The sequence below is a fragment of the Perna viridis genome, chromosome 13 (assembly GCF_037379345.1).
Source record: "Perna viridis isolate PV_CMFRI_1.1 ecotype Kerala chromosome 13, ASM3737934v1, whole genome shotgun sequence".
Classification (NCBI taxonomy): domain Eukaryota; kingdom Metazoa; phylum Mollusca; class Bivalvia; order Mytilida; family Mytilidae; genus Perna; species Perna viridis.
The window spans coordinates 20,090,627-20,111,910 of record NC_142457.1 but is presented as its reverse complement, the minus strand read 5'-3'; the positions used below and the strand labels follow the sequence as shown (position 1 = coordinate 20,111,910).

General features: G+C 33.7%; 1 protein-coding gene across 4 annotated transcripts; it reads left to right on the top strand.

Annotated features, from left to right (window-relative positions):
* The first annotated feature begins 273 nt into the window (after window positions 1-273).
* Window positions 274-21,212, top strand: LOC148599876 (uncharacterized). Of its 4 annotated transcripts, XM_088559689.1 has the most exons (3): window positions 17,356-17,569; window positions 19,365-20,087; window positions 20,169-21,212. In XM_088559689.1, the coding sequence occupies exons 2-3, from the start codon at window positions 19,406-19,408 to the stop codon at window positions 20,570-20,572; spliced, it is 1,086 nt and encodes a 361-aa protein (XP_088415815.1). In that variant the 5' UTR covers window positions 17,356-17,569; window positions 19,365-19,405; the 3' UTR covers window positions 20,573-21,212. The 4 variants fall into 4 exon arrangements, with proteins under 4 accessions (XP_088415814.1, XP_088415812.1, XP_088415815.1 ...); XM_088559688.1 differs by lacking the exon at window positions 17,356-17,569 and adding an exon at window positions 274-367 and having other exon boundaries at window positions 19,365-21,212; XM_088559686.1 differs by lacking the exon at window positions 17,356-17,569 and adding an exon at window positions 16,729-17,323 and having other exon boundaries at window positions 19,365-21,212.
* The last annotated feature ends 72 nt before the right edge of the window (window positions 21,213-21,284 follow it).

The window sequence follows — 21,284 nt, the reverse complement described above, 5'->3', positions numbered from 1 at the left end:
GTTAAGCGACGTCATAAATAGTCTTGTTTTCAATTGTGTCCCAACACATTATATTAGATAACATTTATTGCTGTAAACACATGAGAATACAGAAATCATATATTGATGTTCCATGCTTAACAAACATGCATGTTCTCCTATATACATGTGTATATATATTTGACATTACACAGCACATCATGTAATAATCAGTAGAGTCGTCTTGAATTGTTAATTAGCCTGTGCTGAAAAGATCTGTGGATTATTAACATTTCAAATTCATATATTGAGGAGATTCGATATCCTGAAAGAAAAGCTAATACATTAGCAGAGTAATAGAAAATCAGCGAGTTTGTTATTTTGATCTGCAAAGGAATAAAATGCTAGTGTGAGTATTTATATTTAGCCTATCTAAACAATATCTAAAATAAATGGAAACTAGGAGGCAATTATTAAAACGGAAAACAAAAAGAAAAAGAAAATGACTTTATAAAAAGCTCAAAAACAGCTTTATCTAAATATTAATAAGTACGGGATAAATCCATGGTGTTATGTTTTATATGATCTCCAATATTCAATATACATGTATATCTTAAACTCTATTATTTCAAAGGATTTTAAAACAAAAACTATACAACACCTAAAGGTTGCCTGATATCTTGGCTTTTATTTGAAGATAGACAGAGGATTGTTGATAACTAAATAAAATTGATATGGCAACCATGACAACTTATATGCCGTTGTCTATTAATCTCTGTGTGGTATTCAGTTATTCCGACGTACGGTGTTTTCATTTAGCAGCTGATACGTTTTGCGAAAGATTGTCGCTAAGCGTATTAGTCCATGGTCTGGAAGGGTCCATGGTGCAGCACCCCCCCCCCTCCCCACTAATCAACTTCATGGTAATTTTTAGGTACCTTTATACCATCTGTAGAAAGAAGTTCGAAGAATCAAATAACTTAAAAAAAAACACTTTTTGCTTCAACGAGGTATCAAAAGTACATAAAAAATACAACAATGCATCAGTTTTTTTTTTTTTGTTTTTTTTTTTGGCAACAAAACATTCTTAAATGAGAGGTATAAGGGTACCTGAAAATCATATTTTGGTTGATGGGTTGGGGGTGCACGAGGGGGTTGGGGGTATCTCAGCCCACGTACTATATTGCCCGCACAGAAACTGCTGGAGTTTTGATATGTTGATATAAATTCGAAATTCCTACGGTCGTGCCAATAAACTAGTTAGTCGCTATGGTCTATCCAGAATGAGAATGACAAATTGATTATATCCATCATTGATTGTCTTCTCGTTACCGGGCGTGAACTCGGTCGGGCAGCGGGTATCTTATAGATTACAAACCATTCGGGAAAATGTGACTTTTCTCCCGTTTTTTTTATATGATTGTGTTTTCCCTTGGCAGGTTTTATCTGACACCACTGTATCTGACACTCTTGTAATTAACACTGCTGTATTTAACACTTCTATGTTTGACACTCCTGTATTAGACACTCCTGTACTGTACATTACTGTATTTGACACTCCTGCATTGACACTCCTGTACTGACACTCCTGCATTGACACTCCTGTACTTGACACTCGTGTATTTGGCATTCTTGTACTGACTCTCCTGTATTAACATACTCCTGTATTGACACTCCTGTATTAACACTCCCATATTTGACACTCCTGTATTTGACAATTCTGTATCGACACTCCTGTATTGACACTCCTGTATTGACACTCTTGTACTTGACACTCGTGTATTGGCGCTAAAGTATTGACACTCTTGTATTTGGCATTCTTGTACTGACTCCTGTATTAACATACTCCTGTAATGACACTCCTGTATTAACACTCCCATATTTGACACTCTTGTATTTGATAAATCTGTATTGACATTCCTGTATGGACTCTCCAGCATTGATACTCCTATATTGATACTCCTGTTTTAAATCCTATATTGACATTCCTAAATCGACACTCCAGTTTTGAAATTCTGTACTGACACTCCTGAATGGATACTCCAGTATTGACAGTCATATATTAACACTCCTGAATTGACACTCCTGTTTTGAAATCTTATATTGACATTCTTGTATTAAAACTGCTATATTAACACTTCTGCATTGACACTCTTGTATTTGACACTCCTATATTGACACTCCTGTATTTGAGACTCTATATTGACACTCCTGTTTTGAAATCCTATATTGACACTGCTGTTTTGAAATCCTATATTAACACTCCTGTTTTGAAATCCTGTATTGACACTCCTGTATTGACACTCCTGCATTGACACTCCTGTATTTTACACTCCTATATTGACACTCTTGCATTGCCCTCCTGTCTTGAAAATAGGAAATTCCGAAAATTCCCCTGTTTTCGAAGAAATCACTTTTGTCAAGTTAAAATTGAAAAAAACGCACCTGAAGTAAGCAGATATGTTTGATACATCGATAATTAAAACAACAGTACTCAATATGTTTCTTGTACACCCTTTATAAGATAATAATCAACATTTTGGTTCATGCTGAGGTATTTTTTCATGGGTGGGGCTGGTAATTTTTCACCTAAATTGACTTGGAAAAGTTCAAATATTTATTACTTGGGGTCATTTGAAAGATAAAACACTATATAAATGTACTATATCACACAAAAACTTGTTTAAACTATGGTATTATAAAAAAAAATGACAAAATGGTTAATATAAAAGAAACTCTGAAATTCTGAAAATTCCGCTTTTCACGATTTAATAGTAATTATAACCCCAAAAAGAAAATCTAAGCGCCTAAACTGATCAGATATGTTTGGAACATTATTATCGTAATTATGAATGCCTAAAATATGATGTTTTACATTGTCGGTGAGACTTCTTTTTGATACTAAAACCAGTTTTCAAGGGGTAGGGGCAACATTTTCATTTTTTTAAATGATTCTTAAAAATTAGTTTTTTTTTGGTTTATTTGTGTAGAAATAACAACATCTATCAAATGATACCCAATCTGAAACGTTTTAGTTGAGCAATAACTTGAAGTGTCGAAATTATCCGACTTTTTATGGGAAAGTCGAAAATCTATTTTTTTTTGCATTTTTTTAAACATAAAATCTGACTGCAAAATTTGCCACAAGTCATCAAAAAAAAAAACCTAGGAAGCATTAATTGTGATAATGCTAAACAGAAAATACCAAATAAGCCATCTTTTCCTGAAACATAAATATTATAGGGGTTTTGACGTTGAAAAATATGTCAATTTGTACAGCGATTTTTCAATGGGGTAGTGGTATTTTTTTGTTACTGCAGCTTTCTCGATACCATTGTAAAGCTGAGATATTTGGCTACATGTTGATATCCATATATGTCAATTTACTTACTTTTGTAGAAAGAAATTCGAAGAAAAAAAAGTAAAAAATGGATTTTTGCCTCTACGAGGAATAAAAAGTGACCAAAAAATAAAAAAAGGCTTCAGTCTATTTTTTGACGACAAATGATTCGTAGAATAAGAGAAGCTGAAAATCATATTTTGTTTGATGAGTGGGGGTACACGGGGGTTATCTCAGTCCACGTACTATTAACACTACAGTAGTTTTATTGTTGTCGTCATTAGACCGACAAATATAAAATTTATATCTGACGGATCGATAACAGCTGACGGATTGATCACTAACGGATTGATAATCGATGACCGGTGACCGATCTGATCGCAGTTTTGTTATGTAAAATGACAGATGATCGGTTCATTTAAGAATTTTTTCTTGGAACGAATCCAATATGCTGCAATATTAAATATATGACAAATTCAAGATATTAAATCCACATATTGTATTTTGTTTAAAATAAAACAATTGTGAAATAAAAGTAATTCATTGATACTTATATTTATTTAATATGTAAATATATGTGTCAAAATTGACAAACGAAACAAAGAATCCCTAAGATATATTGACCGCTCTGTAGTCACTTGATGCGATCACTTGTTTAATGGAACAGTTTGACGGATCGATGACTGATCGGAATCTGATTGGAGATCGATTATCGATCATAATTGCAGTTGCACGGATCGGTTCAGATTTTGTAAACTTAATGTGAATTTCGATCGTCTCTATTTACTCCTTTCATGTTTTGACCAGGTCTTTGGACTTAGATGTCTCTGAATTGTCGTATTGCTCTGGTGATCTGTATTTTGCCGACATATGAAAATTGATATTTTAATTTGAATGTAACGAACTAAGATTCCACAATTTTTTTATGTCGAAGTGTTTTACTTTATATTTCTCTTTTACATTTTGGTACAAAATTGTACATTTATACATATATTTGCTTCAGTTAATTTGTTTTACTTTATGATGAATCTAATCAATGAAACAACCCAAACATTTTAATTATTTTTCAATAAATAATTTGAACCTGACAAGTAACTGACTCAGACAAGGCTATATAATGTAATAATAGTACAACGCCATTAAAGGCGTACTATTAGGGTCAATGTTGCATCAATTATTCTCAAATTATACTTCCGGATAGACGTACCTTTTCATTTAGATCGAAGATCAGACTTGATATAGCAGTCGCCATAGCCATTAGATTTGTAAAGCCTGTTAGCATCTGCAATTATCTTACACTAGCACAGGAAAAAAGTCCCATTGGCATTACCCATTAAGGTTCAAATGCAGATAGTTAGGTCCACTTTAAGGTATTTTTAATACACATATTTACAAAATGGGGGCAATTGTTCCGATCAAGAAACTGATATAAAGAAAGGGGTTCCAGACATGGACTACACTCCCTTTTGCAAGTTGTTTTTTGCCGCTCATTTTTTGCCAAACTATTAACAGATGGGAAGCATAACCTCCAAAACCATCCTGATATATCAACCTTTGTACCGTGTGTTTTTATAACTGTAACCGCCTCGTGACATTGTAAGGTCGGGGGTGACAAATTAAAATGAACCGTAGCTTATAGACGATGAATAGTAATTTCGATAATGCATTTCTCTGGATTGTTGAAATTATATTCTTAGACTTTGGCATTTATGTTGATGTACATGTGGAACTAGGTGCCCAGTAACTAAGCGCCTAAAATGACATATGCGATAGTTGTAGCACTTAAGCTGTATAGCTTATCAACCGAAGAATGTAGCTAGTTTAGAGGGATCTGTATCTAAGGACATGATTCATGACAATGATTGGCTGAAGTTTGAATGATTTGACAGACAGTTTCGACTTTGAGGTCAATAAATTGACTTTCGACTTGAAAATTAAGAAACTGAGAAAAGTCAACTGGTAGTTTGTAGTTCAATTACGCTGTATGTCGGAGAGTTTTGTGTTCATACCTTTGGGTGTTTCACGTAAATTGACATCGAAAATGAATACTAGTATCAAGCAAACTAGCACACTGCTGCGATGCATCATAAATTTGGTGTGTGCTTTTGTATTGTCTTTCTTAATCGCAATTTGACGATTATTTGAGGCGTACAAAATCAAACGGTAGATATAAATTGATTCAGTACATGAGTACTTTGATTAGTATTTGCAATGATTGTACCTAGTACTTCTTATTACAGACTTACTACGTTTTTCTCCGCGTTAAAAAGTTTAATTGTTATGAATAAGAGTATTTGAATACTTATACACTGTCATCACATTCTATGTTTGTGTGTGTGTGGTTTATGCTACTATGTTGTTGTTTGTACAGTAGTTTTGGTTAATTTAATGCTTTTCTGTTCAATGCATATAGTCGTCATTGGATAACAATTATGACTACATGTAGTTGAATCCTCTGAAACGTCATGAAATGTAGTAGTTCTGTTCCGATTTGATTGAAGGAAAATGTCTCCTTGTATATTACAAAAGGAAATCAACCCCGCTATAGCGAGTGCATTTACGTCAAATCGTCTATAACCATTGAAATGTGCATCTTTGTTATAGAATCTTAACATGTTTATGTGACTTATCTGATATTTGTTTTATTTGTAAGATTCCAGCGCTATAAATGACAACCTACTGATACTATATCATTGTAAATAAGGAAACATTATAGGTATGTTTCAATCAAGAAGTAATACAAACATTGACCATTCGAAACTAAAACCCATGTTTTATCCAATTAGCCTGCAAAACATCTCTGCATTTCATTGTTTAATGGTATATGTCTATCATAATGTACAAGTATGAGTAATCAAGGGAAACAAGATTCCAGTGGAAATCAAAAGAATGTAATCCAGGGACAAAGTCCAGACAAGGAAATCAGACGAACACAACAAAGAACATAAAATAACCAAAATAATACATACAGAGTAACGTAACAAAAGTATCATATGTAGCAGTGACTGACGTGCTTGTTTACGTCAAGATGTATCCACGACACCGTTACTATGAATAGTTATATAATTCATCTGTAAGTTTAATGTATCATTTATCTCCCCTGCGCACACAGTGAACCATGGTGTAAATACAAATTGGGTAAAGAAACAATCACGGATTTAGATTTTTTTTGTGGTAAGGCAAGTTTCACTTTTTACATATGTCGAAGGTTGAATATAATGCAAAGGACAGGGTCTAGCTAGACCATTTAATTATTCAGCTATCATTTTCATTTGACAACAAAGCATTGATATAAGACACAGGCCTTTACTGAATCTGCTTCTACAGTAATATATATGTAATTGTGCGAGAATTGTATGTATACTCATCCCCAATCTAATAAACCCTATCGACTTCATGTGACAACATTAACAGCAAAAGTCCAAATTCCAAAGAAACGACTCTAAAAACCGGGTATTTAATATACCTCTAGGGTTCAAAGAAGGTAGGTCGAGGGATCGGGGCGTATTTTGGTACTTCCGGTGTAAAAAGCATTTCTATTATATCTACGGATATGAAACTAATGATATCATAGGGGAAAAAACAGGAAAGCCTTTGAAATAGATTACACGATATTTGTGCTAAAACTATGTCAATATTCGATTTACAAAACATCAGGCAAATCAAATATGGCACAGATTTTCTTTTTAAATTACCGGCTGTCTGTAACAATTCAATTTCTCCACTGAACGACATTGTAATGAAACAATGTACAATTTAAAACAGATATACAGCAATATTATAAAAAAAATGTTTGGTTGCGTTTTTCATATTTAATTTAAAAATTTCGGCGCTACTAAAAATCTCGCATTTTTAATATAATACTAAATTAATAGCAGTAAACATTAAGTCTATACAATCTGCATTTATTTTTTTTTTTTAATTTAAGTAGCAGTTTGGAGATTTCACAGCTTTGTAAGATTAAAGTACTCTTTTCTGTGTCAACTCCTCGGATTTAACCTTTATTCACTTCTGTTTGCACATTTGTAAATACATCTCAAAATGCATCTCATCTCAAATACATATAAAACACTGAACAAAACATATTCTATGTATAATTTAAGTTTATAGAAACACGCACGTATTCATGCCATCAACGAACATTTTTAACAAACGATTTCGCTTTGAAAACCAAGTTTTTTTTATACACACATATATTTTCTTCTTTTTTTTTGTGAGGCTCAGTAAAAAAGAAGGTGTTTTTGTCTGTTTTAAACTGTTGAAATTTTATCTTTAAAATTGCAGTTTAGCCGAACAATTTTTACAAAGGATGATACTTCCTCACGAATGATATATAAAACCGTCATCCAGAGAAATGTTGAAAGAAATTTCTTTAAAATAGTAAGACCAAATAAGATTTTAGCCAGATATAGTTATAGTCTATGGGTTACATTTGTCTCCGTAATACACTTTGCATATAAAGAGTCTGCGAGTTTTTAGTTTTGTTTTGTTTTGTTATTTATTATAGAATGCTTAGGTAACAGTTCATATAAAATTCAGACATTGCCTATGGTTATGGTAAGGCGATTCATTGTGTAGAAAAAAAAAACCATGGATCAGACGATGCTTTTTTGGTCTGCATATGCTATATTTTTATTTGACAATAGTCATTATTTTTATCTGACAATAGTCATTTCTTGTATTTGGATCTGTACTTTTGAGAAAACTACACATTAACCCGACCCCCCCCCCTCCCCCACTAAAATTAACCAAATCAGGAACGATAACTCTTGCAAAGTGATAATTTCATGCACAATCTATATAAATTTTATCTCAAAAGTGCATCCCCTCCCAAATGAAAACTAAGACTGGTTATGTGGTCTATGACGGTTTCCAAACAAGACATAAAATTGAATTCGGTGTGTATTTGACATGCATGAATCACCTCCTGCCTGATTTTTACAAAGACTGGTACTTAATTATTTGTGATAATATATCACTTTAAGGGAACTTGAAGTAACATGGGAATTTTATTTAACAATAATTATACAAACAAAGCATTGTTTATTTCTCAAAATAAGACTCGCATCTATCTTGTTCTTTTTTTTCTTAATCTGGGAGACGGTCAGATAAGGCAACTGTTCAAACTGAATTGAATACATGTTTTAATCAGGGAAACTGCGAATTAAGCTCACTTTGAGACACCTCTGCTTCCCTATCCAGAAACAATAAGGAAAACTTCAAGCGCCATTCCGATTGTAAAAAAAAATAGCCGTTACACTCTTCTGAAAATCATATTTTGTTTGATGAGTGGGGGTACACGGGGGTTATCTCAGTCCACGTACTATTAACACTACAGTAGTTTATTTATTGTCGTCATTATACCGACAAATGTAAAGTTTGTATCTCCCTGTTTTTAGTTGTTACAGTTACTCTTCCGATCCGCCAAACTATTTGCCGGATCGATAACCGCTGACTGATTGATCACTGACAGATCGTTAACTGATGACCGGTGACCGATCTGATCGCAGTTATGTTTTTGTTATGTAAAATGACAGAAGATGATCGTTTCATTTAAGAATTTTTCTTGGAACGAATCCAATATGCTGCAATATTAAATGTACCACAAATTAAAGATACTAAATCCACATATTGTATTTTGTTTGAAATAAAACAACTATGGAAAATGGATCGATGACTGATCGGAATCTGATTGGTGATATATTGTCGATCACAATTGTAGTTACACGGATCGTTTCAGATTCTGTCTCTATTTACTCCTTTCACGTTTTGACCAGGTCTTTGGACTTAGATGTCCCTGAATTGTCGTATTGCTCTGATGCTCTGTATTTTGATCTGAATTGAATACACGTTTTAATCAGGAAAAATGCTAATTAAGCTCACTTTGAGACACCTCTGCTCAGAAACAATAAGGAAAACCTCATATGTCATTCAGAGTGAAAAAATAGCCGTTGCATTATTTACCATATGAAAAAAAAATTGTGAAAGTTGTATCAAATTCCATTTACCGATTTTAGAGAATTAACAAATTCGAAGATGATCCCCAATGGTCTACTAATGACTGAGTCCATTTTTGCATAGTAGAATATCTTAGTTATATTCAGTTAAAAATCAAATATGAGGTTCACAATGGCATCATGTAAATAAGTATAACAATTTTACCAATTTCTTACAGCGGTTTAAGAGGACTTGCATATTTGAATCTCGGGGTGAACGGTCAAACGAACGGACTGCAAGATTACAATATACCTCCCGCGTGGACTTATATATTTACATGTGTTCTACTTTATTTTTATATGACATGTATATGAATGTTGATATTCAACCGTTTAAAAAAAACAAAACCCAAAAGCAGATAAATCCAAATGAAGAAAAAATGTATACAGTAATACAAACAAGTCAGATCTCGTGGAGGAAAAGTCTGTGTTGCTTTTTCTTCTGCAGGTCTTTTTTTCCATGTCTATTTATTTATTGTGTTGTAATTGGTTTTGTTTCTTATGGTTTTTCATTTGGCAATCGCTAATACGGTCTATCGGACGGTCGCTAATACGGTCTATCGGACGATCGCTAATACGGTCTATCCGACGGTCGCTAATACGGTCTATCGGACGGTCGCTAATACGGTCTATCGGACGGTCGCTCATACGGTTTATCGGACGATCGCTTATACGGTCTATCGGACGATCGCTAATACTGTCTATCGGACGATAGCTAATACGGTCTATCGGACGATCGCTAATATGGTCTATCGGACGATCGCTAATACGGTCTATCGGACGGTCGCTAATACAGTCTATCGGACAATCGCTAATACGGTCTATCGGACGATCGCTTATACGGTCTATCGGACGATCGCTAATACTGTCTATCGGACGATAGCTAATACGGTTTATCGGACGATCGCTAATACGGTCTATCGGACGGTCGCTAATACGGTCTATCGGACGGTCGCTAATACGGTCTACCGGACGGTCCCTTATACGGTCTATCGGACAATCGCTAATACGGTCTATCGGACAATCGCTAATACGGTCTATCGGACGATCGCTTATACGGTCTATCGGACGATAGATAATACTGTCTATCGGACGATAGCTAATACGGTCTATCGGACGATCGCTAATACAGTCTATCGGACAATCGCTTATACGGTCTATCAGACGGACGCTTATACGGTCTATCGGACAATCGCTTATACGGTCTATCGGACGATCGCTAATCCGGTCTATCGGACAATCGCTAATACGGTCTATCGGACAATCGCTTATACGGTCTATCGGACGATCGCTAATACTGTCTATCGGACAATCGCTTATACGGTCTATCGGGCGATCGCTAATACTGTCTATCGGACGATCGCTAATACGGTCTATCGGACGATCGCTAATACTGTCTATCGGATGATCGCTAATACGGTCTATCGGACGATCGCTAATACAGTCTATCGAATGGTCGCTAATACGGTGTATCGGACGATCGCTTATACTGTCTATCGGACGATCGTTAATACTGTCTATCGGACAATCGCTAATACTGTCTATCGGACAATCGCTAATAGTGTCTATCGGACAATCGCTAATACGGTCTATCGGACGATCGCTTATACTGTCTATCGGACGATCGTTAATACTGTCTATCGGACAATCGCTAATACGGTCTATCGGACAATCGCTAATACTGTCTATCGGACGATCGCTTATACGGTCTATCGGACGATCGCTAATACTGGAAAAATCTTAAGTAAATTGACCAGATTTCTAATTTAATAAAACATACAGATGCGTGAAGCTATAAGTTACATACCACTGATTCAACCAATAAGCTTTTAGAACGTACGCAAAAATAGTTCTACATTAGTTTTAGTGCACTTGTGTTATTTTGCTGTGGACAACAAAGTGCACATCAAATCTACACAATAGACAAAGCGCACATCAATCTACACAAGTGACAAAGTGCACATCAATCTACACCAGTGACAAAGTGCACATCAAATCTACACAAGTGACAAAGTGCACATCAATTTACACAAGTGACAAAGTGCACATCAAATCTACACAAGTGACAAAGTGCACATCCAATCTACACAAGTGACAAAGTGCACATCAATCTACACACGGGGAGCTTGTATTTGGCAGGAGATTATATATTTTCTTCATTTCTACATAAAATGGTCACTGTAACTTACTGAATTAAATGTTTTCATATGATTTCTGCATGAAGACCCCTTTTTGTGAAATGGAGGGGCATTCCCATTCTTTTTTAGCTCATTGTTAAACCCCAACAAACAAACAAACAAACAATCAATCTTCTAGGAGCCAGTGTCGCACTACAAGGTAGTAAACCCCACAATATTTTCAGGGCTATTAGTGTACACATGCAGTTTTAGGTGAAGAATAGTCGTCTTCGAGTTAAACTTAAGGTAAAAGCTCCATAACACTTTGAACATAGTGAAATTAGCATTGGAGCTTATGGAAGCGTAATCAAAGTAACCAATGTTATAGCGGTAATCAAAATAATGTAATCCAGGGACTAAGACCAGACATGGAAAACAGACATACACAACAAAGAACATAAAGTAATTAAGATCATACGTACAAAGTAACAAAAGCAAATGATCAACTCGGACTCCACTAAAAACTGGGAGCATGGACCAGATGCACCGGTAAGGTAAGAGTCCTCTGCTTTTCTAGAAACACCCGCCGAGTTGCTCATAAAGTTGGATAATGGGGTCACTTAACTATTAAATACCTGTCAATAAGAATTGACCCATGATATAGTACAATTTCTAGTTTAGTTTAAACATATTTAATTTGTCGAATAACGCACAAAAGGGATTAGACACAAGTGCATCTTACTTATGAAGTCTTTTCCCGTTAAAGAACTATACAATAATCTTATGAGCATGCACATACAGAAATATATTTTTTTTTTAAATTACTTGTATAAAACAGATGAAGAAATGGAGGAAAAGCTTTAAATGGTTAAATATGGAAGAGAAAAGATAAACAAAATGAGACGTGTGCTTTTGTGTCATGATTTGCCTGTTCAACGGAAGTAGTAGAAACTTAAGCAACAAGAAATCTCTCTGAGTTTTTTATATATTCAAAAAGAGACTTCAATAATAATACGTTTTGTTCGTTGGATAGATCATCATGTCCATATAAAAATAGTTCTAGATTAATTAGCAATTTTCCTGGTAACCTCGCAAGATAATTCAATAATTTCTGCCTTAAGAGAATGTATAAACTATATTCAAAATAGGGGTGTTGAGTTTCTGCTTTGAATCCACATCTGCAAGTTGGATTATCAACAATATTTACTTTATGAAGATCATAGTTAAGAAATGATGCTCTGCCTCTCATTTGTGTTAGAACAATATTAAGTCATCTGGGTCCAAAATCATAGTGTTTGGGATATTGGTTTTTTCTGTACGTTTTAGTTGGCTTTTGAATTTTGATAACGAATCCAAATCTCTTAATTGATCTAGTTTATTCCGATGTCTTATCGTAGAGGGAATAAATTATTCTGCTGTAACAGTTATGGAAAGTCTACCGAAGAGTAACATTATATCTGAACCATTTTTTAGGTTAGTAGTACATTGTTTTTTTTTAACTTTGAATTGTTTGAGGAAGTAAATTACACAGACATTGAGGTGCAATTTGGTTGTAAAATGTATACATCATTTGGAGTTTTCTTCTCTCGTGTGTAGATTTAAATGTATCCCATCCAGTTGCGCGGTAAATTAGATCTATCTTGGTAAAAATAGGTAATCCAGTTACAATTCTAGCAGCTTCAAGTTGAGCATTTTCTGACTTATTCGAATAAACTACACCACAGTTGTCCCACACTTCACATGCATATTCTAAAATAGGCCGTACGTATACTAGATAAAGTTTTTCTAAAGTATTCCTACAAATTTCATATTTCAGCTTTCGCATCACATTGATATGTTTCATAGCACTTTTTATAATGTTGTCAATGTGGGTATTGCATTTTCCATTTTGACTAAATGTTACACCTAAGTGTTTATGAGAGTCAACAAATGGAATTGCTTGATTATTGAAGTTAATGTTGATATCAGGTATACCCATATTCGAAATCATTAATACTTCCGTCTTATCAGGATTAAACGCCATCAAGCACTTTTTAGACCAGTCGTCTAGTTCAGCAAGATCATGATCTATGATAGATTTGATATGTACAAGATCGGTTCCAGAAACTTCAAATGATATATCATCTGCAAAAAGTCTTGTCAATGAAATTAGCTTTTCAGAAATGTCGTTGACAAAAATGATAAATAATAGAGGACCTAACACAAACCCTTGTGGAACTCCAGCTGAGACACCGCAAACGGAGGACATTGTATTTTTGATTACAACTCTTTGTTCCCTGTTTCCAAGATAGCTTTTAAACCATTTTAAAAGATCACCAGTTATGCCGTAAGATTTCAATTTATGCAGTAAACCTTTATGCCACACTCTATAAAACGATTTCGAGAAGTCACAAAAAACGAAACAGCTTGTTAGCTTTTTTCTAATCCATCAAGAACAGAGTTATAAAGCTATAATAATTGGTGCACTGTTGAATATCCAGGGAGGAACCCGCTTTGATATTCGTACAAAAGTTTATTTTCAAATAAGTAATTGTAGACATGTTTATGAATTATTCTTTCCACCAATTTGCCCACAGAGCTAGTCAAAGAAATAGGTGTGTAGTTCGACGGTAAAGCTGTAAACCCATTTTTAAAAGTCGGAGTCACGTTTGCCGTCTTCCAGCTTGAGGGAAATTGGCAATACTGAATGGATTTATTAAATATTATCTGTAAAGGGATTGAGATATTTTCTGGACTGATTTTTAGCATCTTATGGCTTATTATATCAGGACCGGATGCTTTATTCGGGTTTAAAATGTTGATAACATCTATTATTTCGGAACGTTCTATATTTATGGTAAATATTTCATTATTTGATTTTCGCTCAATGTTTGGTAAAGGATTTTTTGCTTCTTTAATGTTTGATATAGAACAAAAATATTCATTTAAAACGATACACTTTTCATCGTCCTCGTACACCGTACTCGCCAGTGACTTAATATATGTGACATTTGTTAACAGGGGAATATTGTAAGAACCTTTTTCAGATTTTAAACGCATATTCATAATTTTCCAATAATATTTTGGATTAGAAATATTTTCAAGAATAAAGTTATCTAGATTTTTCTCAAATTTTTCTTTCTCTATTCTTTTCAAGCTATTAACCTTATTTCTTTGTATCTTATATTTTTCTTTATCACCGGGTCGCTTATATGTTTGAACTTTTTCCCGGATTCTATCACGAACACGTATAGCCTTCCTTATTTCACTATTGAACCAAGGTTTTTCTTTACCTCTTGTATTTACTATTTTTGATGGAACACATTCTTTAATCATTGAAAGAAAAGTGTTTGTAAACATTTTACACATTTCATCAATATCAAGGCCATTTAACAGTAAGTGCCAATCCATTAGGTCATTATACTTGTAACCATCTAAATTGTTATATAACCAGACTTTTCTATTAAAAGTCTTTGTCTTAAAACGTTGATTTCTATACCTTTGAGGAGAGTAAAAGTATCGGCTTAAATTGTCGCGAAAATGAACCAGTTATAAACACTCTAAATATTTACTTATATGCAAATCTCACGGAACTTGTTTGCTATTTTAAGAGAAAGTTTGTCGCAATAAGATTTAAAGAATAATGAAAAATAAGCTATGTATGAAAAGTTCAGCAATTAATTAAACAAACCAGTTCATCATTTACGCACGTATTCACAACAGACTTCCATACTGACAAATTACATAGTATAGTGCGGCAAATATGAACAAAACTATGCAAGATATGTACATGAAAGTAAGTAACGAACCTGACTCGAGACTCTAAAAATGGTGATGTCCAGAAAAATGTAAATAAAGGTTTCGATGTGAACTCTTCGACAACATAAGAACAAGTACCAAAAATTAAATTGCATGAGGAGAATAAACCACCAAAAAGTAGCAACCAATCAGAAAGTCAAGAAAGTGCGACCAACTCAACCATGAGAAGGGAATACCCGAGCTACTCGGAAATGTCCAAATCAAAAATATGCGTCTTACGTCGTCGTCACCTATTTTGTCCATGTCCAAAAGGCAGTGGTTAACTACGATGTAAGCGGCTAAAATTAGAATACATAATGGAAACATTACAATTATTACATAAATATATATAGCAAACTAATAACACACAATAAAATAACAAACAAGACTTAAATTGAAAGGTAGTTGTTAAACAGTTTTATTTATAAGAAATATGTTTGCTTATTTCTCTTTCTGCACTTCGTCAAGAATTCCTGATACTTCTATAGCTTTTATCTTATATTACAAATAAAACAGGCATTTATCATTCTATGATTCTGGCGTTCTGGTAATGAATTTCTCTGTAGTGTGAACATATAAATATTATTTGCTAATACTTTGACAAATTGTTATTTATCAGAAGACAAGTAACCCTAATAAGTGTCTGTCATAGATGTCAAGGTTAGATAGATGCTTTCTGATTTGGAATTTATCAACAAAAAATCAACATTTCAATTTGAAATTTAAATGTCTTATCTACCGAGTGCGCTTATACATAATTAGACTTATATATTCAAAATATCTGATACCAATATAAAATTGAAAATAAAATGTTTTAAATAAGATGCAAAGGGTTAATTGTTGACTATAATACTTCCAGAATACTAGACACTTAACTGCACTTAATTCAAACTGTGTTATATGGTACCTGTGATAAGGTGTTTTATGTCTGGCACTTGTGATAAGGTGTTTTATGTCTGGTGCCTGTGATAAGGTGTTTCATGTCTGGTACCTGTGATAAGGTGTTTTATGTCTGGTACCTGTGATAAGGTGGTAAATGTCTGGTACATGTGATGAGGTGGTTAATGTCTGGTACCTGTGATGAGATGTTTCATGTCTGGTGCGTGTAACAAGTTGTTTTATGTCTGGTGCGTGTAACAAGTTGTTTTATGTCTGGTACCTGTGATAAGGTGGTTAATGTCTGGTACCTGTGATGAGGTGGTTAATGTCTGGTACCTATGATGAGATGTTTTATGTCTGGTGCCAGTGATGAGGTGGTTAATATCTGGTACCTATGATAAGATGTTTTATGTCTGTTAACTGTAATGATGCATTTTATGTTATTTTCTAAATTGGCAATTATAACCAGAAGTTTGCAATACGAAGAATGGAAATTTCTAATTTACATCACAAACTTTCATTGGTCTAGAAATCTTCTGTATGTATCCTTTGATCTATTTTGTTTTACATTTCGTTTTTCATGAGTAATTTTTTGGAGTCCTTGTAAAAGAAATTCCCCTCGTTTACATCTTTAATTTCACGTGTTTAATTGATAACATTATTATCTAAAGTGCAACGTAAATACAAATGGATGATCCTATATATTTAAATTTATCGTCAGTGGTGCATCTTGATGCTTTAGCTACATAATGTCGGCTTTACATACTAACTACCGAATAGTAATCCAAAAGGTTCTTTTCGTTGTATTGGTAAGACCAGACTTGTGTGTCCGCTTTTCTTGGAGATATTTGTATTTCTTTATTTCCAACGGAAAATCATTAAGTGTATGTTCGTCTTCGAATTTAAAGCTTCGGGGCGCGTAAAGATTAAATCAAGTCCGGATGCATGATAATATTTAATTGGGGGAGGGGGTACACTTTGCATTTTTGTGTGAAGTCTAGGCCTAGGTGTTAGACAATAATCTAAACAAAATCTTCACATGGGTATGGATGATGGTGCCAATTCTAGTATATTACAGTAAAAGTAACGAGTAAATTGTTGAAGAAAGAATCCTACAGTGATCTATCCTGAATTTTTGAAAATAACGACACGTACTTTTCCTTAAAAATACATAATTATGGAGCCTTGTAAAAGTGCGGTTCTACTTTTAAACATCAAATAGACTAAGATGTGGCTGAACATGTATATATAACGAGGTGAGTTGTTTTTAATATATTAGTGAAGTGAGTAACAAACCCTATACACATATTAACAGATACGTGGCTTAGTTAAAATTTAGAAAGTGAGCATTTAGTTAACCCTTACAAATGGTAGATTTAAAAAAATGTATTGTGTACTGACATCAAAGTTTCTTTTAACGTTCATCCATCCGTTAGACTGTATCTCAACTATATTTATTGATTTTTACCTGTGAACACTAGCATCTAAATAATTGACACAAGGTAAGGTATTTGTTTACATGTATCTAATACGTTTATTTTTCTTTACACGTTAAATAATTCGTCTACAAATTAAAAAAAATGTTCGTTTTACATTATCGTAGACGAATCCATTAATTAGTCAAAAAAAAAAAAAAAAAAAAAAAAAAAAAAAAAAAAAAAATAACATGTGCCGTCTTTACACAACTCGAACAACTTGATATAGTCAAACCTGTGTCGTAACTGTTTTACAGTCAAACCTGTGTCATAACTGTTATATAGTCTCACCTGTGTCGTAACTGTTATTAACATACTACAACTTTAAGGCAGAAATATTGTCATATTGAATATAAGAAAAAGTATAAGATGTTAAGATAATGTTAAGCAAGTGGAATATGTATGTTTTGTGTTATTGCTTCGGGCGAATCCTGCATCTCATAATGTAATATTTCTGTTCATAACACACTGGAAAGTCGTTCATTTTGTCGTCATCAAAATTCTTTCCGATTTCATTTATTTATAAATACTAAGAAAGTATGGAACAAAGAAAAAAATTGAAGTCCATCATAGTGTATAATCTAAGAACGATAACTCCGATTATACAAATAAATGAATAAAGAAATCCCAACATTTGTTATCTTTCCTGGATCACAGCTGTAATTTTTAGTTTTATTAGATACAAATAAAATCAAAGAGGCGACGAGATATAATAATACAAGTCCAAAATGAAAGATACCTCATTCCCCTACAACACCAAAAACTAGACTGACAACATTCCTAAATGTTGTCAAGCAGGACGTTGATGTAGTTTTTAAACCAGTTTAAGGATATGACGTACATTTATTGAACATCAAAATATAAAGTAGATATTGATTTCCGAAAATACTCTTAAGAAATGTTTTTTTAAGGAAATACTCTCAAGATGTAAATTATTTAAAGCATTTTATGTTAAAAAAAAACAAGTGTGTGTCGTTTAAAGCTTCCGTTAAATATAAACTGGCTCTGATATGAAATTATGCAGACATTAGGAGCAGACGGACGGACAGATGATAGACATATGGATGGACACCATTATCGCTATAAACCTCATTCTGTCATAGCAATGACAGGTTTTGATAATCGATATGATTTCTATTTAAGGAATATTTCTAATTTTCAAACATGTTATACAAAATAACCTGATTTGCGACAGTTTACTCTTATAAACCGCGAAGCGGTTAAAAAGTGTCAACTGGCCAAAACCTGGTTATTGAGCATAATCTTTTCAAAAATTAAAAAAAATAAATAAAAATTCCTTTTAATTTAATTTATAATAGGTGACAGTCCAAATATTAATAATCGTAAAACATTATTTTGTTTTGGATTATGTGATAGGACAGTACTTAGACATTATTGATTAAATTGTTATTGTTGAGAAAGGGAGGAAATGTGATAGGACAGTACATAGACAATATTAATTCTTAAAGTCATTATACATTCCTCCCTTTCTCAACAATAACAATTTAATCAATAATGTCTAAGTACTGTCCTATCACATTTATTCGAATAACGTGGTATTATGGAACAATCGACGTTAATGACTTTGTAGTACCAGGCCAGGTTACATAGAATAATCTAGTTTGCTCAAAGAGAATCAACCAATCAGAAAGGTTGTTACAAATCAAATTTAATTGTTAACTTGTATTAAAAAAATAGTATGGTCTAGAACGTGTCCTTACATTGCATGTTTGACGTTGCAATAAAACTTTTTCTTATTTACGAAACTTATAATATTTGGTATTTTATGTTCTGTGTAATATAATAGCATTTTATATTTTAGAATCAGAACAATTCAGTGCCGGTGTGAGGAACGACTTGGGAATGGAGCGGTTTCTAAATGTGAATTGTTTCAATCATCCTGACACAGAAATGGCTTGTTATTGTCCCGACTGCGTAGAAGCACTGTGTTCCGAATGTGCTTGTTATCATACTATACATAATAAGCACAGACCAGTTCCAAATGTCTTTATAAAATTTATGCCGGCTTTTATTTTGCAGAAAATAAACAGATGTCTGCATCACAATACAAATGCAGAGTTTCTTACGTCAAACCACGGAAACCCGTGCTGCAAAATGTATTTGAAAACTGTTCATAAAAATTGTAATACACATCAGTGCTTGGAAGGACATCTTAAGCACATCAAACTCGAGGGCAGCTCAATGTTCAAAGTGAATGCAGGGGAGATAACTGGCTGTACAATACTTCCTAGCGGTCAAATGGTGTTTGTAGATCATAAGTACGATTGTTTAATAATTCATGATAAAGATGGATCTCATAACCGAACTATCAATTTATTGTACAAACCATACGGTGTCGCATTTTTCATTGAAAATAAAATTGCAATAACACAAGCGACAGAAGTAATTTTATTCAACCTTCAGACAGATCTTACTGAGAAATGGATAGACGTTGGATTTCCCTGCTTTGGAATTCATGTTGCTGAGAATAGACTTATAGTGACTGTAGGTAACGGAAAAGGAATCAATATTTTAGACATTGAAGGTAATTTAATAAACACAATTCATGTTCCGAATCACGGAATCACCGATTCGTGTCTTTATAAAAACAACATTTATATTTCAGTGTATCGCGATGAAAACATGGTGTACTGTGTTGATCAACATGGCCATTCGAAGTGGACTGTAAAAGACCAAAAACTCAGAGGACCTCATCAATTAACAATAGATAATAATGGATATTGTTACGTTATATACGAGACGTCATTAAAGGTTGTAGTAATATCACCAGACGGTAAATGCAGAAAAAATTTACTTTGTGATCAAGATGGGTTACATTCACCAAAGGCTATTGCGTGTAGAGATAATACACTTCTGGTTTGTAATTCAACATCGTGTACTGCTTTTGTTTATACAATCACTAATTCGTCAAATAACTATTTAAGGGATAATTTAATAGGTGCGAACTCTATACTCATTTTAATAGGAGTTATTACTTGTTTAATTTGCTTTGTAATTCTATTGTTTTGAATTAAGTAATATGGCTCTTGAATTAAATGTTAGACTTTTATATATCAATTCTTCTTCAGTAGTGAGTGGTTTATTTCTCTTTTGGAAAAACTGTATGGTGTCGTTAAAGCTCTCGCGGTTAAAATCTTTAATTTATCAAAAACAAAAGTGAAAGGAAGTAAAGGCTGAAGGAGAACTGGTTTCATCTATGAATTATGTAGAAAACTTCCAAAATGTCAAAAATCTCACAGAAATTTAACCACTGCTCTGTGGTTAAAAAGTCACGTGCATTTCTGATCACGGGCTTCGAATGGTAAATAAATATCGATTAATATCCAACATAAAGTGAAAACTCAAACAATAAAAATACCAGGTTTAAAGGAGAAAACTTAGAGGCAACACTTAGGTATGGTAAATCTAAGTATGTATAGTGTCAACAGGATTATTGTATACACTTGATTACTGACCTATCAATCAAGTCAATGTTTACCCTACCGGTGCAAATGCTCCAGGGTGCTGGATCCCTCTGTGAACAGGTCGGGAGTCCTACTATATAAAGACATTGTATACCTGAACATGTGATGACTGACCTACCAATCAAGTCAATGTTTACCCTACCGGTGCACATGGTCCAGGGTGCTGGATCCCTCTGTGAACAGGTCGGGAGTCCTACTATATAAAGACATTGTATACCTGAACATGTGATGACTGACCTACCAATCAAGTCAATCAG

Excerpts from the sequence above, each read along its gene's own strand:
- LOC148599876 (XM_088559688.1), top strand. The coding sequence starts at position 19,406 with ATGGAGCGGTTTCTAAATGTGAATTGTTTCAATCATCCTGACACAGAA.